At 42.2% G+C, this 24,371-nt stretch overlaps 1 protein-coding gene across 4 annotated transcripts in view; it reads right to left on the bottom strand.

The window, feature by feature from the left end:
• TCF3 (transcription factor 3) overlaps window positions 1-24,371 on the bottom strand; it is a 104,302-nt gene that overhangs the window by 53,620 nt on the left and 26,311 nt on the right. For all 4 annotated transcript variants that reach the window (XM_075283186.1, XM_075283203.1, XM_075283212.1 and 1 more), the window contains 4 exons: window positions 12,411-12,483; window positions 8,032-8,093; window positions 7,618-7,711; window positions 988-1,052 (listed from right to left, as the gene is read on the bottom strand). In XM_075283186.1, coding sequence (XP_075139287.1) covers window positions 988-1,052; window positions 7,618-7,711; window positions 8,032-8,093; window positions 12,411-12,483 — 294 coding nt within the window. The remainder of the gene's footprint in view (window positions 1-987; window positions 1,053-7,617; window positions 7,712-8,031; window positions 8,094-12,410; window positions 12,484-24,371) is intronic.

Genomic DNA, 24,371 nt, shown 5'->3' with positions numbered 1-24,371 from the left:
ATGCACCTCTAGTGTGCAGATATGTACATTAGACTTGAGTATTCCTCATATTGTGCAGACAACTCTAGGGTATTTGTTCTAACTGTATGCACTAAGTATTTTTATTTATGTTTTTTGCCTTACACACACACACACACACAACCATTTTTTGTTGTTGTAGCTTCACATTCCCTTCCAAAACAGGTTGAAAACAGTGCTCAAAGTAAGCAATGTGTTCAGCAATCGGACTCCAAAGCAGGAAAGCCTACTCCCCGCAGTCTAGGTGCTTCCATGGAAACCTGTGATGGCTCGATGCTGTCATGGACTTCCAACAATTTGATGGGGGTGAGGAACAAACTAGGAGGACATGATTTGCATCCCCTTATCTAATGACCAGCAAGCATTAGATCTCTATCCTCTAATCTGCATACAGACGAATACTGGGAGAAAATAGATCAGGTGACATAGGCAGAAAAACTGTCTAGCATTAGATTTCGTCTTTCTAGCCCAACAAAGAAATAACTAAAAATAAAAAATGACCGCTCCTCTGCCTTTCCCCAGCTTCCCCTTACTGGTTAAGCGGAAATAAATGGGCCTAATTAGTGGAATGGCTCGCACCATGTGGTCTGCAGCAGAGTCATCCATGGAATCTGTGGCAAGATCGAGCAGGATGCTTATTTTATTCTGCTTCGATCTCTGCTTCCCATTGGAAAAAAAAAAAAAAAAATGGTGTGCAGATTGAGAGTGTGTGGGCACACCCTTACATGTAGGAGAATGCAGGGAGTATTTTGTGACATACATTTGTGTTCTTTAAATGAATTAAGGAAAAAGTATAAAATTAAATAAAATAAAAAATCAATCAACATTCAAATATGGCCTTTGGGCATGGGAAGTTTTGGTCTTGAAAATGTTAATATGACATGTCAGAACACTTAAAGTGGCTTGTTTTGTTGTTGATGGCTTGAGGTATATTTTCTTCTAAATACAAGCATGCACATATTCAATTACCTGGTTCATTCCAGGAATTCCAGGATCTCTCCCAAATGTCGAGTATGAGGCTCGCTCATTTTTCCCTAAAATACATAAACCAATAAACAATATATAACTAGTTTTTAAAGGTTCGCAAGATATACAGTCCTCTTATATGTGCCATGAATTATTTTATTTTTTTGCAATTCTGCAAAAAAATTAATTTTTTTGAACTTATTCAACCACACGCTAACTACTTTCTACATACTAAAACTGGGTTCACATCCGCACATTTTTACTGTCATAGGAACACTAATGAGGTCCGTTGGATATTCATTGTTTTCTTTGTCACTTTCCCAAATGAAAAAGTTGTGCTTGCAGGACTTTATCACGTGTTTTTAGGCAGACACTGTGTTGGAAGCCTTGAGCCAAACAGGTATAAAGGCAGCTGAGTAAGTTTATGACCCTTTGGTCAGGGTATCATCAGTTCTATTCACCCTGCTCCCAAGACGCTGCAGTACTGTTACCCCCTACCTCTAAGAAACCCTTTGCATTTGGGTGATATTAAATAGGACTCGCCTATTATCAGAGTTATCCTCTTTTCAAGTTAAAGGCGGTGAATTTTTAGTGACAGTGCTACGGACTACCCACTTCTAGACAGAGTCTAGGTAATAGCGCAACTACGCAATTAGCACTGTAGATCATAGACTGATTACAGTGCAAGACAGTCTGGGGTTTTTGAGTTTATCAACAGCTTTTACTGAACTGTGGCCCTTAGTCACTGCAGCATCTATATTTCAAGAAGGCCAGTTGCATAGACTGCAATGAGTTTCAGGCACTGGCCTTAACGGTTCCTTAGAATAGGTGATTGTTGGAGTGGCAGACCTCCTTTTAAAGGGGTTGTCCAATCATTCATGTTTGCTATACAAACCTGAACAAGCACCTACAGAAACAGACCAAGTGACTTCAATGGAGTGCTGATGAGAAGAAAATCATTTCAGGTTGATCTTGTCCCCATTTTAACAGGTGGTAAGAAAATGCAAAGATCTAAAGAGTTTCTGTAGGGTTAGCAAACTGAGTAGCAAAAATTTACTTAAAGATCGGTCATTGATACTAAACCAATGGCAGTATGTTGTAGGGCTGCTTCTACATTTTCCAAAGATTCTTTTCATTTCAGCTCCATTTTCATTTTTAACCCCCCCCCCCAAAAAAAAAAAACAAAAAAAAACAAAACACAAAAAACAAAACAAAACAAAAACACACCACTTTTATTTTATGCAGATTAGCTAGTAAAGGGAATTAAAGGGGCTCTATCAGCAAAATCATGCTGATAGAGAACCACATATGTGTGTATAGCCTTTAAAAAGGCTATTCAGGCACCGTAAAAGTTATATTAAACTACCCCCCCCCGTTTTAAAATAATACCCTAAAAGAATGTGATTTACTTACGCATCGTGCACGCTGGGCGGGCATTCAGGGTGCGCCGTCTTCTTCATCCACGCCTCTTCTTCCTCTGATGTCCTCGGGTCCCGTCCTCCTCTGGCACTCGCGAACTGACAGTGATTAAAAAAAAATGGCCTGGGCGCATGCGCAGTAGCATGCTGCTTCTACTACGGCTACTGCGCATGCGCCCAGGCAATTTTTTTTTTTTTTTTATCACTGGCAGTTCGCGAGCACCGGAGGAGGATGGGACCCGAAGACATCGGAGGAAGAGGAGGCGTGGATGAAGAAGACGGTGCACCCTGAATGCCCGCCCACAGTGCACAATGCGTAAGTAGATTATTTTTTTTTTAGGTTTTACTGATCGAGCCCCTTTAATGGTGTTTCCATTCCTGCTGGGACTTCACTCTCTGCTCTAGATAATAACCGCTATCTTCTGCCCAGCTCCTACCCACATAGCTTGAGTGACATCCCCCCTAAAAGCGGATTTTAATGAAAATTGGGTTGCAATGCAGAAAAAGAGAATGGTATCTTTGAAAAGTGGAGAAGTTGCCCTACAAGATACTGACATTACTTTCATTATTATTGTTTATTTATATAGCACCATTAATTCCATGGTGCTTTACATTTGGGTGTTACATACAATACACAAAATATACAGGTACATATCATACTAACAGTGATCGACTGGCACAGTGGGGTAGAGGGCCCTGCCCGCGAGGGCTTACAATCTATGAGGGAAGGGGGTAGAGACAGAAGGAGAGGGGGAGACTGTACAGATGGCGGTGCGGTGATAGTGTTATTGGAGGTTGTAGGCCTTCCTGAATAGGTGAGTCTTCAGGGCCTTCTTGAATCCTGTGATTGTGGGGGTCAGTCTTATGTGTCGTGGTAAGGAGTTCCAGAGTATGGGGGATGCACGGGAGAAGTCTTGGAGACGGTTGTGTGAGGAGCGGATGAGGGCAGAGCGGAGTAGGAGGTCATTGGAGGATCTGAGGTTACGTGTGGGCAGGTAGCGGGAGATGAGGTCAGAGATATATGGAGGGGACAGGTTGTGGATGGCTTTGTATGTTAGCGTTAGTAGCTTGAACTCAATTCGCTGGGCTATGGGTAACCAGTGGAGGGACTGGCAGAGGGGAGCAGCCGATGAAGATCGGGGGGTGAGGTGGATTAAGCGAGCAGCACAGTTTAAGGTGGACTGGAGGGGGGCGAGGGTGTTTGCCGGGAGTCCATGCAGAAGGGTGTTGCAGTAGTCTAAGCGGGAGATTATGAGGGCCTGGACGAGCATCTTGGTAGTTTCTGGGGTGAGGAGGGAGCGGATTCGGTGGATGTTCTTGAGCTGGAGGCGACAAGAGGTGTTGAGGGTTTGAATATGTGGTTTGAAGGATAGGTCAGAGTCCAGGGTAACCCCAAGGCATCGGGCCTGTGGGACAGGGGTAAGTGGGGTTCCATTAACTTTGATAGATGGGTCAGGTGGAGGGGCCATACAGGATGGGCTGAAGATGATAAACTCTGTTTTCTCCATGTTGAGTTTGAGAAAGCGGGAGGAGAGGAAGGAGGCTACGGCCGCTAGACAATTTGGAACTCTGGCCAGCAGGGAGGTAATGTCTGGTCCAGAGATGTATATTTGGGTGTCGTCGGCATAGCAGTGGTACTGAAAGCCATGAGATTCTATGAGTTGGCCCAGGCCAAGGGTGTAGATGGAGAACAGGAGGGGTCCTAGGACGGAGCCTTGGGGGACACCTACAGAGAGAGGGCGTGGTGAGGAGGTGGTGTGCGAGTGGGAGACGCTGAATGTGCGGTCAGAGAGGTATGAGGAGATCCAGGAATGGGCCAGGTCTGAGATACCAAGGGATGAGAGAATTTCTAACAGGAGGGAGTGGTCAACTGTGTCAAAGGCAGAGGAGAGGTCGAGGAGGAGGAGGACAGAGTAATGGCGCTTGGCTTTGGCGGTTAGCAGGTCGTTAGTGACTTTTGTTAGGGCAGTTTCAGTGGAGTGCCGGGGTCTGAAGCCTGACTGAAGTCTGTCAAAGAGCAGGTTGGACGAGAGATAGGAGGAGAGTTCTGAGTGGACGTGTTGCTCGAGAAGTTTTGAGGCGTACGGGAGCAGTGAGATGGGACGATAGTTGGCAGGAGAGGACGGGTCCAGGGACGGTTTCTTAAGTATAGGAGTGACAGTGGCGTGTTTGAAGGCAGAGGGGAAGGATCCATTGGTTAGGGATAGATTGAAGAGATGGATTAGGGCTGGAGTGATAACTTCAGTGAGCTTGGGGATGAGATGTGATTGAATCGGGTCGAGCGCACAGGAGGTGAGGTGGGATTTGGAGATTAGGGAGGAGAGTTTTTCCATCAGTGATGGAGGAGAAACAGGTCAGGGATGGGGAGCAGCGAGTAGTTGGGTGGATGGATTGTCGGGGGAGTAGGGTGAGACTGTCTCTGATGGTGTCAATTTTAGTTTTGAAGTAGGAGGCGAAGTCGTCAGCTGAGATAAGTGATGTCGGAGGGGGGGCGGGAGGACGGAGGAGGGAGTTGAAGGTGGAGAATAGTTGTTTGGGGTTGCGAGAGAGTGCGGATATGAGTGTGGTGAAGTAGACCTGCTTGGCGGCGGTGAGTGCGTTCTTAAATGTGAGAACTGCCTCTTTGTACCTGAGGAAGTCCTCCTGGGAGTGGCTTTTTTTCCAGAGGCGCTCTGCAACCCGCAAGGCACGTCTCAGTTTTTTAGTCTGGTCAGTGTGCCAGGGTTGTCTATTGGTTGGTCGGGCTCTGGAGTTTGTGTAGGGGGCTACAGAATCAAGGGCTGAGGTAATGGTGGTATTATAGAAGGCAGCAGTGGCATCTGTGTCCTGGATTGAGGATATGTCAGCGAGTGGTAGGAGAGAGTCTGAGAGGTGCAGGTGTCAAGGCGGTTGAGGTTCCTGCGGGGGCATGGTGGTTTAGAGAGTGGGGGGTCCGTTGGAGAAGAGAGGGCAGAGAACGTTAGCAGGTTGTGGTCAGAGAGCGTGGATGGAGAGTTAGAGAGGTTGCATATGGAACAGAGGCGGGTGAATATTAGGTCTAGTGTGCCCCCCTTTGTGTGGGTGGCAGAAGAGGACCAGAGGGAGAGACCAAAGGAGGTGGTGAGGGACAAGAGACTGGAGGCGGAAGGGTGGTCTGTGTTAATGGGGATGTTGAAATCCCCCATGATGATGGTGGGGGTGTCTGTAGATAGGAAGTGTGTGAGCCAGGGGGTGAAGTGGTCGATAAAGGCAGCGGTAGGTCCTGGCGGTCGATATATGACGGCCAGTCGGAGGTTGGCGGGTGAGTAGATACGAACAGAATGCACTTCAAAGGAGGGGGGGTTAAGGGCAGGTAGCGCCTGGATAGGGGCAAATGAACACTTGTCTGACAGGAAGATGCCTACGCCTCCGCCAGGTTTGCTGTTGGGGCGGGGAGTATGTGAGAATTGCAGACCTCCATAGGCGAGTGCAGCGGGGGAGGCTGTGTCTGAGGGGGTCAGCCATGTTTCAGTGAGACCAAGAAATGTAAAATCATTGAGAATGAAAAGGTCGTGGATGTAGGTAAGTTTATTACATACGGAGCGGGCATTCCACAGTGCACCGGGGAGGGCAGGGGGAGGGGTAGGAGTGAGTGAGATTGGTTTGAGATTTCGGGGGTTCCGTGCTCTAGCGCCAGTTGTGGGGAAACGGCTGACAGTGGAGATTTGCTGTGGAGGTCCAGGGTTAGGAGATACGTCACCAGAAGTAAGGAGGAGCAGGGAGAGGGACAGCAGGTGTAGGTAGGAGAGGCTGCGGGGGGGGTTGTATGTGTCTGGGGCGGAAAGCCTGCAGGTTTGTGAGGAGTTGTGCAGAGAAAGTTATATGGTGGGGTAGGAGAGAGGGTGAGATGAGGATTTCTTTACTGACCAGACTGGTTTGGGGTGGAAAGGTGGTTTTTACAAGGAGTGGGAGAACAACAGTGATTGAAATGAGAAACATTTCTGGTAGACAAGTGAGCAGTTTACAGCAGATGGATTATGTTACCTTCTGTTCCCTTCTGGTTCAATTCTGGTATAATTCTGAAGTCTACACTTAGATGCACTTGGATGCAGAATGACCAAGGCCAGAATGACCTAAGCTATTACATTTATACAAGCCTAGGTGTGTAAGATGTCTATCAGGTGTGAATATGGGTGGGCATATAAGCAGAGGCAATCAGGCCAGGTTCAAAGAGAGGGAAATGAGACAGGAAAGAACACAGTAGGGTTAAACAACAGGTATCACACTGATATAGTGGCTACAATGTGCTATGCATATCACGTACCAACAGAGAGATTGAATGATAGTAGCAGGCAAGGAAGCAGTTAAGCAGGATACAGGACTATATTTCATACAGACTTTCCTGCTGACAGACTCTCTTTAAGTTAGAATATGGGGATGTTTAGGTGCACCAGACCAGAGCTTCATTTTTACGTATATTATGATGCTCCCTTTTATCTATGCACACAGCACTGCCCTTTAGCTTGTAATTTAACTGGTATTCTACAATGTATCCTTAAGTTTACAAATTTACAAGCACAATAATTTTCTGGAACTTATATATAGACAGGACTTATCCTTAGTATAGGTCATCAATATGTGATCAATGCTGGTCCAACACCACTCAGGACCCCCCACAAATCAACTAGCTGAAAAGGCGGCAGCCCCTTTAATAAAGTACAGCGCCAAGCGTTTTAGAGGGGCTGTTTGTGTTATTGAATGGTATTGAGTTTCTGCTGTACCAGGTGTGTTCACACATCTACAAACAGCTGATTAGCGGCGATCTCAGGTCTCGGACCCCACAATCATGCATCGATGACCAATACTAATTAATATTTAAAGGGGTTTTCCCATTTCAGCTTTGCCTGCAGTCTCTACTTCTCACTTCATGCATTTCTGTGTGTTTACATAGAGAGATAACAGAGACTTATCAGCAAACTGCAATTAGCTGAACTGATTGTCCTGCCAGCACTGAGTAAGTGACATCAATTGTTCTATCTCACAGGTCCATGGTTATGGGAACACTGTGTAAACAATGGGAGGAATAAAGTCACATAGCAGGGAAACAAAGCAGCATTTCTAAAGCAATATATTTTAGGAAAAGTCGTTAACTTACATAAGCTACCAGTATAGATAGGATCCTTGAGATGGGACAATCCCTTTAAGTCCCAGGTTACTCCTTTCATTTATTTATTTTTTTTGCAGTTCACAAACTCACCCACAAGTCCTGATGGCAAAAAAGTTGTAGACAAGTTGCCTTCATGCGAGGGTAAATCCCTGTGTTCCCCATAATGACTGGTGTCACCATAACCCTGAGGGGACATAAACCATCAATAAGAGTTATTATCCAATTTGTTGTCTGTACAAGCTCAATTAGTTCACTGCACAGCATAAAATCAAACCAAGTACAGTTATACATGTAATGGTTTATTTACATGGTTGGGATTCATATATGTGGTGCAGTAGGCACGAACTGGACTCAGACTCTGTGAATGGGGCCATATACACTACTGTTTTCTCAAACTTACACCATGTCCTATTTGGGCAGGAACCAATTGTTTGAGGAGACACTATGAATAATTTAAGGGGAAAAAAAACATGCCTTGTGTGCATTCAGAAAATTCTTACTTACTCTGTTCTGGTCAAATGTGGACCCATCATTTGTTGCCCAAGACCCAGTTCTTTCTTCCATTCCTGTAAGCAGAAAAAATAAAACCCAGCAGTTAAAGTTTACATCAGGGTACAGAAGAATGCCTTTTTGAAAACATTTATTGACTTGACTTCTACAGTGGCATGCAGCTTACTTGTGTATTTTTTATGATCGTCAAATCGTAGCATGGCACAAGAGCAATCTTCAGTATATGAGTTGCAGCTGTGTAACCCTTGCCTTATCCATGTATTCTTCAGGTGTCTTAGATATCAATTATGCCATACATGTCTTTATTCATAAAATCCCTTTTCAAAAGCCATTTATAATGTTTAGCAGTGGGCAATATATTGAGTATGCTCCAATAATAAAAAAAAAACTGGTATAAAACATACACAAAACAAACACACACATATAATCCCTTCCTTCAATCCAAAGGCTGAAATTTCAGATTTTTCAGTAGACATTTTATACCAGAAACATGTGTAGAATGCATGATAAATGTGCACCAATGTATAAGTGTTAGGGGGTGTACACACTTCCGTTGGTGACCGGCAGTAGTGTCTGTTGCTATTGTCCATTACAAGATTTTAGCAACGGACACTAGCTGAACTGTCAAAAATCAGTTAAAATTTCCATTGGTTTCAAAAGGATTTTAAATTGTGGCCATTATACACCTAATTCGTCACATGTCCGTTTTTTTGCGGACAAAAAAGCCTACATGCAAAAAAATAAAAAAAGGAGTCATGACAGATGTCAGGCGTGCTTTATTTTTTAATATTGAAGTCTATGGGTAAGAGACTTATAACAGACATTAACTGTTAGCCATCAGTTACAGTCCGTTATTTTGTGTCCGATTTTCGAAGGACAAAAAAACAAAAACAAACATAGTATACCATACTTCTGTGTCCATGGGAAAAAAACAAAACAAAAAAACAAACCCACATCATTTCAATAGAGCCTTATCTACATTTGGTTTTACATTTTATTTTAAATTCTAGCTGCATATTCGTGTGCCCTGCAGTTTTCACACTTGCCACTTGAGCAGTTAATATAAGCTTTTACTTCTTGTTCTCTAACATTGCAGCACACTTGTCAGCCATATTTAACCCTTTACTTTCCCTTTTATCCACATTCTTTCCCCTGGATGAACCTGATTTTTGTCTTTTCAGAAATAAAAGAATTGAAACTTTCGGGCAACTTTGGATTTTCTGGCAGTATTTGTGCCATTAATACATTTTATAATACACTTTACTAACACATTTTGTCTCCGCTCAGTGAAATCCTGCATCTCTTTATTCTTTCCTTTACTTCTGTATTGAGAGTTGCTCCTGCTTCTCACTAAATTTTACTGTATATTGAGTACAGAGCTGTATAAAATGTAGAGAAAATGATGGTAGGGGAGGGTCACCTCAAACAGTTATATCTGGAAAGTTCTAACACGTAGGTTGCAGTGCTATCTATACTATTTCCAGAGAGGTCACTGGTTGAAAACACGGTTGGGATTAGAATATTTTTATCATACGTATTAGCAGCTGCATACCAATATCCTAATCCTGACTGTTTTCAAACAATGATATGTCTGGAAAAAAAAAATATAGATAAAACCGCAACCTTAGGTGTCATATGAAAGGAGATTCCTCTCTCACATACACAATGGTGCCCAGAACCAACAAAATAGTGAGGCAAAACAATACCTTTCACCCTTTTGTGCCAGCAACCCTCCCCCATTCCTCCCCTCACCCTCAAGAATTGGTTTCTAATTGCTACCTAATTTACATAATTATGCATATTAATCTAGGCTGTTCATGCATATTCATAGAGCATCCTTGATGAATTTTGTTTTTTTTTAATCAATGGCGGAGATAAAAAGACATACAGGGAGCTTGGGGGTTGTGGTGTGCATAGCAAATATGGTAGCACTGCTGTTCAGATTAATGAGCTGCCTTGTGCTCATGTGCAATAAGCTAAGGAAATAAAGTATTTAGCAATTTTACAATGTCTTTTACTACAAGTAAACAAAATCACCTCATTTCTACAGGGAAGATTCCCCAAAAAATATATGTTAGGTTCACACTAGCGTTCGGGTCTCCGTCGTTCAGGTCCACACGTCCAATTAAACCGTGGTTCCTGCAGACCCCATAGACTATAAAATTGGCAGAGAGAAAAGTCCTACAAGATTTTGAGAGGAATCTGTGATAAAGTCTCGTACAGAGACTGCAATGCAGATGTGAACATAGCCTTAATGGTAAATCATAATATACACTAATGTGCATATCCATGCAAACACACACATACAAAAAAACATACACTAAAATTTATTAACCCCTTTGCGACAGTTTACTGCCACCATCTGATGCACAGGCATGTGCCTGATTTATTACAAGACCAAAGCTTCTACATATAGCAGGCAAACCTTGCAGCTGTGGGGTCCTTTAATTAAGGATGCCATATGAAACACCAGTCTGCCCCATATTGTCTAAATCTGCCCCATATTGCTTTTCCTCATAACAGCGGCAACCAAAGTGTTATTAAAGGGTTTATCAGATAACTTATTTCCATTCGTAGAAATCCCTATAAATCAATGAAATAACCTCTATGTACCTTTTAAATGTCCAGTGCTCCAGCATGACTGGTACGGCAGTCATCATGGAGGAGCTTTACATTCAAAAGGTGACTATAGGTTATTTTATGTTCATTATTTTATAGGGTTTCCAGCACATAGCCTTAAAAAGGAGAAGAAAAAAAAAGCGTAGGACAACACTTAGGGAGCGTTCACACTACCGTCATTGTCCGACAGGTAGTGTTCGCTGCTAGTGTCCGTTCAAAATCTCGCACGGACATTAGCAGCGGACACTAGCTGTCGGACAATGACGGTAGTGTGAACGCTCCCTAACAAATTTAGATGCAGGGCTCTGTGTTTGTATTTCCATATAGAAAGTAATCAGAGTTTCATACTATACAATTTGCATGAATTAAAAAGTATCTGCAATTTGGATATGTAGGGATGCCAATTTTAACTGATTCATAACATTTTTAGGCAATGTGGGTCAAAAACCTAAATGTGACTGGTACTCTTTAGGCTTGTTTCACACATTTTGGGAAGATTTAATTATACTGAATAAGATAAAATAAGCCAAAGATTCCATTATTGGCGCATAATGACTGATCAGCCAAAAGCACATAATTACTGTACAAGGTGTAATAATACATGAAGTTTCTGACTATGCAACCAGCTCCTCCACATCCCCTGGTTCGTGTTGTCAGCTGTTTCATACAGACCAATCCCGATGAAAGATTACATATACTAATAGGAAATTTAGATTGTGAGCCTGTAATGCGCTGTGCAATATAACGGCACTATATAAGTGAATTACAATAAAATGGAAGCACACAACCAGACTTCTCAGTGTCAGCTATTGAGAAAATATAATTCCAACATGTCCAAGTCCTCTGTATCAACTGATTTTGAGAATGAACAGGTTTCCACAAAACTGAAGGCATGTTAATCCTTTCACGCAACTTGTACTAATGCCCCTCTTCCCATTCACACTCTAATATACTTTGTTGCTAGAAGCAAAATTTCAGCAATGTGCAAGCACTTTATTAACAGGAACGTCAGCAGTAAATTTGTACTAAAACTAAATCACAGAATCTTGTAGAAGGGATTCTATTAATCAGCTTTGGAGCTTCATTTTCATGTGATCACTCTTTTATTCATATGCAAATGAGAGGGATCCTCTGGCCAGGATCTAGAGTGGATGTCAAGCCCAGGGAGACTAAGCCACGCCCCTAAAGCACTTTTCCTACATAACAGTGGACATCTGTCTGGTTTCCATATATGCCGCTGACAATTCTGGGACTGAACTATTGATGTGCTATCCTTAGGACAGGTCACTAATATTTAATAGGTGGGGGTTCTGACACCCACGACCTCCACCAACCAACATCTTGAAAAGACTGCAGCATTCAGGTGAGACCGATATTTTATATTTGTACAAGGTCGTATTGCAGCTCAGCCCCATTCACTTGAATAAGCTATAGTAGCCTTTTCAAACAGCTCATCTCAAGGATCTTGGAATTTGGATCTCTACCAGATATTGATAAGCTATCCTAGGGATCAATAGTTCAGTCCCAGAAAACCCCTTTAATGCTATTAACTTTTACTTAGACAAAACAGATTGAAAAAGGGATCTTAAAAGATACAAAGAATATTCAAAATAATAAGTGTTCTTGTGTACTTAACATGAAGAACGCCATTTCAAAGATATAGTTTACTACACTGCAATGAAAATGCTGCCTTTATTTGTTTTACAAATAAAATTGACAAGTGCAGTTGGCAAGATCCAAGAAAAGGTCTTTACCTGATCCACCAAACTGAGTGCTGGCCAGTGTTGTAGGTCTGCTCTTACCATTAGCCACAGGCAACGGGAACATCTGGAAAACATGAATATATAGTCATTAGAAAGCAGCAACACAAATAATATGGACATGTGTTGCTATGTGCAAGCTCCACCCAACCGGTTTGGTCTTAAAAGGGGTTATAAACCATGTCCCACAGAAAATTAAAAAGCCAAAATAAATAAAATGCTTAAAGGGAGTGTATCATTAGCTAGATTGCTTTTTAAATAAGCATATCTTTACATAGCCTTTAGAAAGGCTATTCTATTCTAGGCATACCGGTCATAAATTGATCACAGCGTTTTTTTTTTTTAATTAACCCAGTTTTCTTGATATGCAAATTAATCTTCAGGGAGCACCTGAAGCCTTATCATTGTTCCCATAAACACCACAGCGTCATCAGCCGCCACAGTTTCTCACCACCCCCTTCTTTAGATGATCCCTCTGTCTACACCTCTTCACTGCTTCTTTCAGAGTAGCTAGTCACGTACAGCACGATTAAAATCTAACATGCGCTGTACGTGACTAGCTGCTTTGGAAGCAGTGAAGAGGTGTAGAAGGAGGGATAGTCTTTCAAGAACGGAGCAGTGAGAAACGGAGGCCGCTGATGACGCTGTGGTGCTCAGGGAACAGGGAGGCCAATAAAGTAGGGGTACCCAACTACCTTTAGTAAACGTCCTTTGACCAGAGTCCACCATCAAGTAAGGGTCCAAGCTGAACAAGTCCAGTATTTACGGTATTTTTCAAACAAAATGATATGAGACTATAAGATGCACCCCAGGAGTAGACAAAATAAATAAATTGGGTTTAGGTGGGGGGGAGGGGCGACCAATGAGGCATGCAAGGCAAGGGACAATGACGTGACATTATACTGGGTGGGTGAGGGGAGAAGGTTACTAAGTAGCTGTGAATGGGGACATTAAGGAGAATCATACTGGGGGCACTGAAACTTTAGTGCCCCCCACACAGTGTAATGCCCTATCATAGTGCCTCCAAGCAGTATGCTTCTTATAATCCCACCCTCCCATATATTTACCTATTAGTACCTCTCAAACGATTTACATTAACAGCAGTGAGGAGGAACATTCAACTCCCACCCACCGTTCCTAATCCCTTACACTAAAGGCTAGTTCACATTAGAATCCGCCTCAAAATCCATCAGCAAAAATTGCTCCCATTCAATTCATGGTTAATTGGAAAGACTGCCAAGTATACCAAATAGACTGCCACAAGATAAATCACAGAAAACCGGAAAAAGAAAAAGAGCCAAATAGAAAATAATCACATACCATATATTAAATATATATATAAATTTATTAATCAAAAATTCATGAATAGTGATTAAAGCACCATATCAAAGCAGGGCAGATGGAAATAGGCCATAAGACAAATGAGCCAACAACACCAGACTCATGGGTACATAGTATAGGTAACAAAAAATAGAGTATATAAGAAGAAGCATATATAATCCAATTTACATCAATATCTGTCAATAATATGACTAACTAACATAGATGGTATAATGCCTACTATTCCCTCTACAGCAAAAAGTATATGTACCTAACTAAAGTGACCAAGGCACTAAATTAATAACCAACATCATCTCAAATCGCAACAATAAAGTGAAAATGTGAAATACTCACGTGATCACACAAAAAAAAAAGAAAAAAAAAAAAAAAGAGAGATCCCGCGATCCAGTACCGACAGAAGCAATGCGCGTCTATCTCCGCACTAGTCAAGCCGCTCTTTTTTTATGCGATCACGTGATCAGCCCCTCTTGTGTGAATATAATGATACATCATTTAGATGCGGTCCTAATATAATTAACTGCCGCTTGTTATTTAGGCAGAGTCATGTGATACTGCTGTACACAGCAGTCACATGATTGGCCGCTTTAGTGACGTCACTGCAGATTATGCGCATGCGCAGACAGGACGCACTAATTTCTGAGCTGGTTGGTCCACTGTAAAAGAGCAATATTTTTGTTGACACCCTATACCTCCTGAGGGCACCCTGTTTTGGGGTGAAACACGTTGAGGTGGGCTCTCTTGGACTTGGCTTATTACTTTAGTGCATTGATATATTGGATTATATATGCTTCCCCCTATATATTGTTCTATTTTTTGTTACTTATACTGTGTACCCATGAGTCTGGTGTTGTTGGCTCATTTGTCTTATGGCCTATTTCCATCTGCCCTGCTGCGATATGGTGTTTTTAATCAATATATGAATTTTTGATTAATAAATTTATATATATTTTTTAATTTTTAATATATGGTATGTGATTATTTTCTATTTGGGAGCTTTTCTTTTACCGGTTTTCTCCCATTCAATTCATTTCAATGGGAGCTGCTCGCTTTTTCTCCTGCTAGCTAGTAGCGGGAAAAAAAAGCAGGACCTATCTTGCCGCAGATTCCACAGCTGATTCAGCTGCGGCATCCAGTGGCTCAAGACACACTCCTGTTTAGGCACATTCATTCAGGCCTAATCAGACACGGGATGATGCGACAGAATGCAGATGATGCATTAGTATTCCGTTGTGGCTAGTCGCGTGGAATTTTCACAAGGCAGAAAAGGTTTCCGCGACCTTTTCCACCATGTGAACATACCCTAAGTGGCAGCAGGGATCGCAAATCATTTCTGCTGCCTGCACATGAGCAAACGTGTGAAAGCAGCAGGGAATTACCTGATGATTATCGATCCCTGATTCCACTAGTGTAAGGGATCAGGGCATGAGGAGAGACAGCAGGCCCGTTGTCAAAATGAAAGTGACGGGAGGCCAGGGGTTACTTGCAGCATTTTTCCATCCAGCTCCCTTCAAAGAGGGCACTTGGGGCACATGCGGTTTTATATGCCGCTAGAAAGCAGACAGTGCGCTGCGTTCCTCCTGCTCTCACAGTACAGCGCTATAGGCGCTGCGGTGAGGAAGGGCGTTCCTGACTGACTGTTATTGTGCAGCTAAAAAGATTCCTAACAGAAAAAGAATAGAGAAGAAAAGAAGAGTTAGTCAGGAGGAGATAGACTTTCTTTACACTCATTGTGCAATATAGAGAGAGGAACACAGAGCAGAATGGCCGAGTGTAAACATACAGAAGCTTGTGAACTTAGAAATGTTGTGATTTCAAAAATTCTCCAGACTCTCTGAACAGCGCTTTTTGACAGCAGTTTGCTATATGGGTCCTTCACATAAGAGGTTTTTCAGGGTGATTCTGTCCTGTAGTCAATGTAGCATGTAGAGCTGAAGCATTTACCAAGGGGAAGGGGGCTACTACAAATGCCTGTATATTTGGTTTTATACCATGCAGATAAATAGTTTTGTTGTTATTGCAAGAAAGCAAAGATTCTTAGATTTCATAAGCTGCCAAGATTGAAATACTATAAAAGAACTAGAGATATTACTAGTTAAAAACAATCGGGAACGTGATTTTTATATACAGCATGAACTGCTGCATACAAAGTTCTCTAGTAACAGCTCAGTTAGAGGGTTGCCAGGGAGAATGTTACAGCCTGTTTTCTATTGAAAAGAAAGCTGGTGTCAGCGTCTTTTAGTAGCAAATTTTGTTAATAGTTTCTTCAGCCAAAGCCAGAACTGGATTTCCTAGAGTTGGAAAAAGGTTCAATAGAGGGCCACAAAATTGATAAAAAACATGGAGGACCTCAGTTATGAGGAGAAACTAAAGATGTTAAATCTGTTTAGTCTGGAAAAGAGGCATTTTAGAGAAGATATGATAAACCTGTATAAATATATAAATGGCCCATACAAGATGTATGGAGAAACGCTGTTCCATGTAAAATCCTTTCAAAAGACAAGGTGACACTCCCTCCTCCTGGAGAAAAAAATAGGTTTACTTTCAAAAGCAGACAAGGCTTCTTCATTGTAAGGCCTGAATCTGTGGAATAGCCTACGCCAGGAACTAGTCACGTCAATCACAGCTGGCAACTTCAAAACAGGATTAGATGCCTTTTTAGAGCATTGATGGTTCTGGAAATATATAGACTATCATGACGTTTCCCATCCCCTGGTTGAACTTGATGGCCATATGTCTTCTTTCATTCACATTAACTATGTAATTATCTCATATTCAGGTCCAGACTTGAAGACACCTCAGACTGCCTGCAGCCTCCTTTACACAGACATCGGAGGTATTCAGACATCACCTCTGTGCCTTTTCTCCTTTTTTGTGGGGCCTGTTCCTCAGAGCTCCAGTGGGTTCCTTACTGTTGAACCTGTAGTCTGGATGCTGGAGTCCCTCATAAGGCTATACTGTGTTCAACAGTCACTGCTAGACTTTTGGTGGCCATCTTGGATTAATATATTTTATACTGCTCAGTCCCCATTAAACTAAAGCTTCTATGTCCTGCCAAGATTGCAGCACACTAATATCTGCTGTCTAACTTCCGGCCTGCTCGCCACATGTATAATACGTTCAGTTAATTCCTCAGTTATCTGCCACGGCAATCCCATCAGTACCAACGGCTTACCTCTGCTTTATTTACCACCCTATCACCTGCTTGTGTCCTAAAATGACTACATGTTCTCAAAAGCCAAAAACTAGAAAACTCAGAGAGGACTCTGCTGCCTGGCATACCCTACCTGAGAAGGCGGTGGTTCCCCTCACTGTAGCACTACGTCAGACCAATAGCCCTGATCCTAATGCCCTCTTTGCAAAGCTCAAAACAGGTATTCTCCTCTGAACTCTCTAAAGGAAAGGCTGATTTCAAACAAATCCAGTACCTTAGATCCAGGGTCTCAGAGGTGGAGGATAGATTGGAAGTTGCTGACGCTTTGGAGGAGGATAAAACCTGTCTTGATGACTATGCCCTAATATTTGAGGTCACTGACCTTAAGCTGGAAGACCTGGAAAATATAGATATAGATGAGCCAACATTTGTAATAGAGGAGTGCCAGAATCGGTGACTACACTGTGGGAGATGATTACGGCTCTGCTCTCCACAATCTTACCCCACCTTGCTTTGCATAGACCGTATTCATAGAGCACTGGGTCGCCATACAAACCCAAATGTACCCAGAGACATTATAGTCAAGTCACACTACCCAGAGATCCATGATCAAATCTTGTCCGCTGCCCAAAATCTACAACCTATCAAGCTCCAGCCACCCTGGATAGGCATAGAACCATGCGCTTCATCACCCTTGCCATGCAGAAAGCCCAAGCTGGTTTCCCTTTCCACATTGAATGCTTTCTTAAGAACAAGGACTACATAATTCGCTCTCTGGAACTCCACATCCTATGAGGCAAAGGACTTTAGGTGGACGATATAGATCTAGTAGCCACGGGACCCTCCTCGTCCTTCACGTCCTACTGAGGTCCCTTGGCCTCCTTGATAAGTATATGAACACCTGCCTTGTTATATTCACATAATTCTCAGTATGGACATTTCTAATTGCTTATACTGTTATTTCTGTAGTCTCAGGTTTGAGGTTTTGGCCTCACAATATTGCCTAAATGTCTCATTGCCTTATCTTTATTGCTACTGTTCTTATTTTTGCTACTTTTCTAGGGTGATTCCTAGAATTATTAGATATACCATTTAGAAGCCGATGGTACTTCGAACATTCACTTGCACTTTACTGTGGGGTTGACTGGAGGCAGCGGTCTCCATGTCCCCCCCACATCTTTTGTGTTAAAAAGGTCTATTGCACACCCTTCCCTCCTGGTGTTTGCACCCTAGTTCAGAGATTGCTGTTATTGTTCTATGCTGTTTACGTACTTTAACATCCACAGCACATCCCAATGTTACTCTATGCCTTTGGCCAATTTGTTCCCCTGCCTCGCCCTGGCCAAGGCTACGTGAACTGTATAGCCCTATTCAGTTACAAGAAGTTTCACACTTCCTTATGTTCCCCCATGTGCAAGACTTAAAATCCCCTTACACTACGAGTCATTCTCCTCAAAAACATTGTAAGGAGTTTTCTAAAGAAACTGCAACCTGATATTCTCTGCATTCAGGAATCTCACTTCACCCCACATCGCTCCCCAAGTTTTTCCACTCCTATTATACCCCTATCAATCATGTACCTAAGAGAAGCAAATTGAGAGTATGAAGATGGATCTTCAAGGGTGATACATTATCGTTAAAGGTTGCCTTTATGGTCAACAATTATGCCTATTCAACTATTATAACCCCACTTAGTCCCTGGTAACATTTTTTATGTTATGTGATGTGTTTAGGCACCTTGATATTTCTAAACTAGGCTGATGCAGAGATTTTAATTTCACTTTCAATGCGACTTTGGACCACTCCATCCCCCTCTACTGATAAACTCTACTTCAAGGTCAAGGGAGAGTTCCATACTGCTCTCCAGTCTCTTTATGTAGCCAATGCTCGGGGAGACTTCAATGGGAATAGGAGTGGTTATACCTGCTTTCCTCCAGCTCACAACCATGACACCAGACTTACTTCCAACTCTGTTTATTCATATTACTACTAGTTTTAATCAAAACTTATACTCCACCACCAACTCAGCCAGTCACTTGGAGATTACTTCCTTTCTCCAATCCCTCTCTCTTCCTTCTGTGACAACTGGCCAAGTAACGTCATTAAATAATCCCATTACAAAGGGAAGAATTAGATTCAAATATTTGATGCCCTTAAGAATAAGCCAGATGGTTTTTCCTCCCTTTACTATACATTTTTATTTATTTCTTTTTAAATCCAACCCATTACCTTTTACAAATGTTTAACTACGACCTGCGGGGTGATAAATTTCCTAGGACATGCTCATCACATCCATAACAGTTATTTCTAAACCTGGAAAAAGACGATACTACCCCCGCCAACTATAGACCCATATCACTTTTAAATCTAGCTAGCTAGAGATTCTCCTCCATCCTTGCCACTCTTTTTAATGGCCTATTACAGTCCCTTACACTCTGACCAAGTGATTTATTCCAGGTAAACAAGCCTCAGAAAACTTTGTAACATTATTCATTGGGCTAATTCCCACCAACAGCCTGTCTCCCTTCTGGCCTTATATATCAAAAAAGCCTTCCAAGGATTGTCATGGCACACCTTGCCCTAGTTTTGAGGTTTATAGGCATTTCCAATGAGCTCTTTGAGTGGTTCTCCACTATCAAAATTTGCTGTGGCACTTGGTAAGGTTGTCCCTTCCAGTTTGTTATGCCCTCGACAGAGAACTCCCATCCCTCTACTCATTACTATCTGATCTCATTCCAATGTCGCAAGCGTACGTATTGGAAGTCATGAATATAAAACCAACCTGTTTACTCATGACATATTGCTTTAAGTCGGGCCTTAAAATTAATACCTTTAAATTGTAAGTATTTCACTGTAACGTTCATTCGCACACAGTTCCCGCCTCTCTAAGAGGTCTTCAGGACTATGACTGACTGACAGACATGATCAAGACAAAGTAAAGCTCCTCCAATTCACAAAAAAAAAAAAAATACCGTATATTTTTCGGACTATAAGACGCACTTTTTTTCCCCAAAATTTTGAGGGAAAAGAAGGGTGCGTCTTATAGTCTGAAGGTGGCGCCTGGCATCCGCTGTAATAGAGAGGCGGAAGCCGGCAAGTGATAGACGCCATTACAGGTGCCGGGGCCTGCGACATCGCTGCGCTCCTCTGCCCTGCATGAAGCCAGCAGCGGCAGGGGCTCCTCCGTGCCCCCGCCGCTGGCTTCATGCAGGGGAGAGGATCGTAGCGATGTCTCAGGCCCCGGCGTCTATCCCTCCCCGGCATCCGCCTCTCTAGTACAGCGGATGCCGGGTCAGTATCAGCGGCCCCTTCTCCCCCGGGGCCGGTCCCCACCGGCCCCGTACCTGTAAAGTTGCAGGCCGGCTCCTGCGCGGCGATATCGCAGGAGCCGACCTGTTCAGGTGACAGCCGGGAGCCTAATGAGGCTCCCAGGCCTGTCACTGCTATATATTAGTATTGCGGCTGGGTCTATGACCAGCCGTAATACTAATACACAGAATGTCCCATAGACGGCAATACAGTTGTATTGCCGTCTATGGGACTTGCGATCAAGTGATCGCAGGTTCAAGCCCCCGGGGGGGAATAAAATAGTAAAAAAAAAAAAAAAAAAAAAGCTTTAAAAATTATGAAATAAAAGTTCTAAATCACCTCCTCTTTTTTTTTCAATACAAGGTGATCTAAGCAATAGATATCCCCCCAAATGGTATAACTAAAAAGTACAGCTGGCCCCGCAAAAAAAACGCTCTATGCATCCCCGTACAGCTGCAGGGTCACCTGTCAGTGTGGCCTTGCAGCTGTTGCAAAACTACAACTCCCATATATTAAATATTTTACCAGTTTTTGCTTCAAAAATTTTTTTCCCTATTTTCCTCCTCTAAAACCTAGGTGCGTCTTATAGTCCGAAAAATACGGTACAATCGTTGTTAATGACTTTCATAAGAATTAAAATATGCAACAAATTATACATCTAATTATACAATATCAATAATTGTATAATATAATTAAAGTGTTAATTTCATAGGAGGAGTGAAAAGAAGAAATGCTAATCCTGGAGGTACTCTCGAGGTATAACATCGGTGCCATGTTATCAATCTATGTGAAGGCAAAACTATTTCTATATTAATACTAAATAGTAAAATACTAATACTAAAACTTCTATATTAAACTAGTTTCAGTTGTCTTATTGTACCTGAAGTGATATTTATAGCAATTAAAAGTTTAACAAAAAATGAAAAAGTCATTTAGATTTTATTAACTAAAACATGCACTTATATGCTGTTGCATGAATAAGGCTTTATTCTAATGGTAGTTAGATTTTGTAAAATAATATATTTTTAGCACTCGAGGAAAAAGAATTTCCATACATTTCTAGGTACAGTACATTGCCTACCTAGTTATTGTATTATCACTAGGCTTGAGAAATTACAGTATCATTTCAATTACAAGTCAATAGAATAAAACTTGTCACACAAGGAATCTTTGAATGCAATAAAATAAAAAATAAAAAATCCTCGAATGGACAATTAATTGAGATCTGGGTCAACTTTAAGGACTTGATTTAAACATCAAAGTCTCTTTAAGGAGGTCCTGTAGTTCGTTCCACATCCTGGTTGTCACCTCTTTAAAGATGTGTTAGCAGCCTGTCCTTTAGAGAAGTGAACTTCTCACTTCTCTGCAAGTTATTTACTAACGAGATAGGATTCCTAGTATGAAGGTGTGAGTGTTCACCTACTTAACTAAAAAGGAAATGGAGGGGCCCCCACGTACCTTTTCACAACCTCTCACCAGCAGTGGGAAACTTCTATTTGCAGGGACTCCCTGCTGCAAGAACTGCAGCTGTTTTACTGAGCGTGATGCTGGGTTTGTTGGCTGAGCAAACTATTCTTTTTTTTTTTTAATCCCTTTGTGAAACACCCACTACCACTATTTCAGCATGTAATCATCTATGTCCCTGGTCAAAAGCTCAGAGACAAATTATTTCAGATCTGATAAAAGAATAGTTTATCAGTGTCTAGCCCAAGGGAACGAATATAAAGCAATGACTCATATCTCCCTTCTACTGGATGCATTTATGAGTCTTGCTTGGGAAGGGGAGGGGGAGCGGGACAAAAAAAAAAAACCCAAAAAAAACATAGTTAAAAACATCCTTGGCGTGCCCAAAAAACTGTGTGAAAGTACATCAAACCCGGGGCCCCATGGAGCATAAACCGCAACATTTTACAGTCCCTGCAAGGTGGATGGGATTCTGGCTAATATCCCATCCACACATTGCAGAAGTTAATCCGCACTGGAAATGCTGCAATTTTAAAAACTCTTGCGTTTTTTTTGCAAATTGCAGCATGTCAATTATACATAAAGATCATTTTAATGTTTTTGGTTGTCATTATGATTTAAAAAGGAAAAAACACAAATTTGACAATCATTCATATTCTCTGAAATTCTGCCGGGGTATGTAAACTTTTTAGCACAACTGTATGCAATAACTTTGAGAAACTAACTTATACAAGTGATTTTGAGATTGATTTTTTGTGACACATAGTACTTCATGCTAGTTGTAAACATTGAATAATATTTTTCTATTTATACAAAAAACCCTGAAATTTGTAAAAGTTTGCTAAATTTCAAAATAATAGATATACAATCCATACACTAATATATATTATATATGGTATCTTGAGACCAAGAGAGTTTCCCAAAAATTAATGTATAAATAGAAAATTTTAATTTTGAAAGAAATATGCCATGTCAAAATATGTTGCGTCTCGTTTGGGTCATCATAGGCAGGCATTCCTAAAACTTTTAAGTGGGTTATCCTAGGTACCGTATTTTGCGGACTATAAGGCGCACCGGACTATAAGGCGCATTGCCCATGAGCGCCTTATAGTCCTGCCTAGGTCCATATATAAGGCGCACTGGACTATAAGGCGCACCGAACTATAAGGCGCACCGGACAGCGCTGCGCCTTATATGTGATGGAAAGCAGCGGCACGCCGATTTTGCAGGCGGCCGCTTAACCCCCACGTGCCAGCCGCTTCTATTCATTTCAATGGCATGCTTCCATTGAAATGAATGGAAGCGCTCGGCACGCGAGGAGTTAAAGAGATTATACCATTAAAAAGTTCTGTCCTCTTAACCACGTCAGAATAGCCTTAAAGGCTATTCGTCTCCTACCTTTAGCCAGCGCCGCCTTCTTCCTGAGCTGCGTCCGCCCCTTCTGTGTTGTTTTCTTTGGGCCTCATGGATGATGCATGCGCAGTCGGCTCTAACAGGCTCTCGCAGCCAGAGCCGACTGCGCATGCGTCATCCATGAGGCCCATAGAAGACGACACAGAAGGGGAGGACGCAGCTAGGTAGGAGACGAATAGCCTTTAAGGCTATTCCGACGTGGTCAGAGGAAAGAACTTATTTTAATGGTAGAATCGTTTGAAGCGGCAGGCAGACTTTGCCGGCGGCGGTCGCTTCCATACATTGCAATGGGAGCGTGCTATTCAAATAGTATTCGCGCATCTCTAACTTCAATTGTAAGAAGTTACAATTGAAGTTAGAGATGAACGAATACTATTTGAATAGCGCGCTCCCATTGCAATGCATGGAAGCGGCAGGCAGACTTTGCCGGCGGCCGCCGCTTAACTCCTCGTGTGCCACCGCTTCCATATATAAGGCGCACTTACGATTTCTGAGGAAATCATAGGATTTTATGTGCGCCTTATAGTCCGGAAAATACGGTACTAAAAAGTTATGTATGTGGGTGCACACTGCTGTTTGGACACACAGCAGAGCAAGTGAAGGAGCACTGCGCTTCTCCGTTTTTGGAGTATAGATTTAAAAAGACGTTTATGTACACCATATTTTTGTAGAGCCTTGAAGGCACCAGTAAATTGGAATTCCCCAAGAAGCGACTCCATTTTATACAGGTAGGGTCTTTGCAATGTGACGGTGTCCAAAAACCGACTAAAACAAACTGTGCTCCAAAAGCACGCTCCTTCGCATATGCAGCCTGCCATTTGTCAAAACTATAGTTTATGCCCACACATATGATAATGTTGTACTCAGGATAAAATGCTTAATCCCACATGTGAGTATAAAGTGCTGTTTCGGCACAGCCAGGCACAGAAGGGAAGGAGCGCTATTTTGGACGTCATGCCACTTTTGCAGAGCCACTGAATTGCCAGTAGAGTGGAATCCGCAGACACGTGACCTTATTTTTGAATCTACACCCCTCAAGACATTTATCAAGTGGCAAAGCAACCATTTTATCCCTTGCATTAACTTAAAGAAATTAATGTGCAGCTAACGGTGAAAGGTGAAAATTGCAATTTTGCAGGAGATGCAACATTTTAGTGCCCAGCTTGTGACAGCAAAGAGACACTCCAAAAAGTGGGTCTCTCAGGCACAGCAGCTTTTGGAGCGCTCATCTCGGATACAAGCCGGACACAACATAATGCACACTGAAATTACGTATT

Source organism: Leptodactylus fuscus, chromosome 1 (genome assembly GCF_031893055.1).
Source record: "Leptodactylus fuscus isolate aLepFus1 chromosome 1, aLepFus1.hap2, whole genome shotgun sequence".
In the NCBI taxonomy this organism is placed as follows: Eukaryota; Metazoa; Chordata; class Amphibia; order Anura; family Leptodactylidae; genus Leptodactylus; species Leptodactylus fuscus.
The sequence above is the reverse complement of the archived record's forward strand: the minus strand, read 5'-3'. Positions and strand labels throughout refer to the sequence as shown.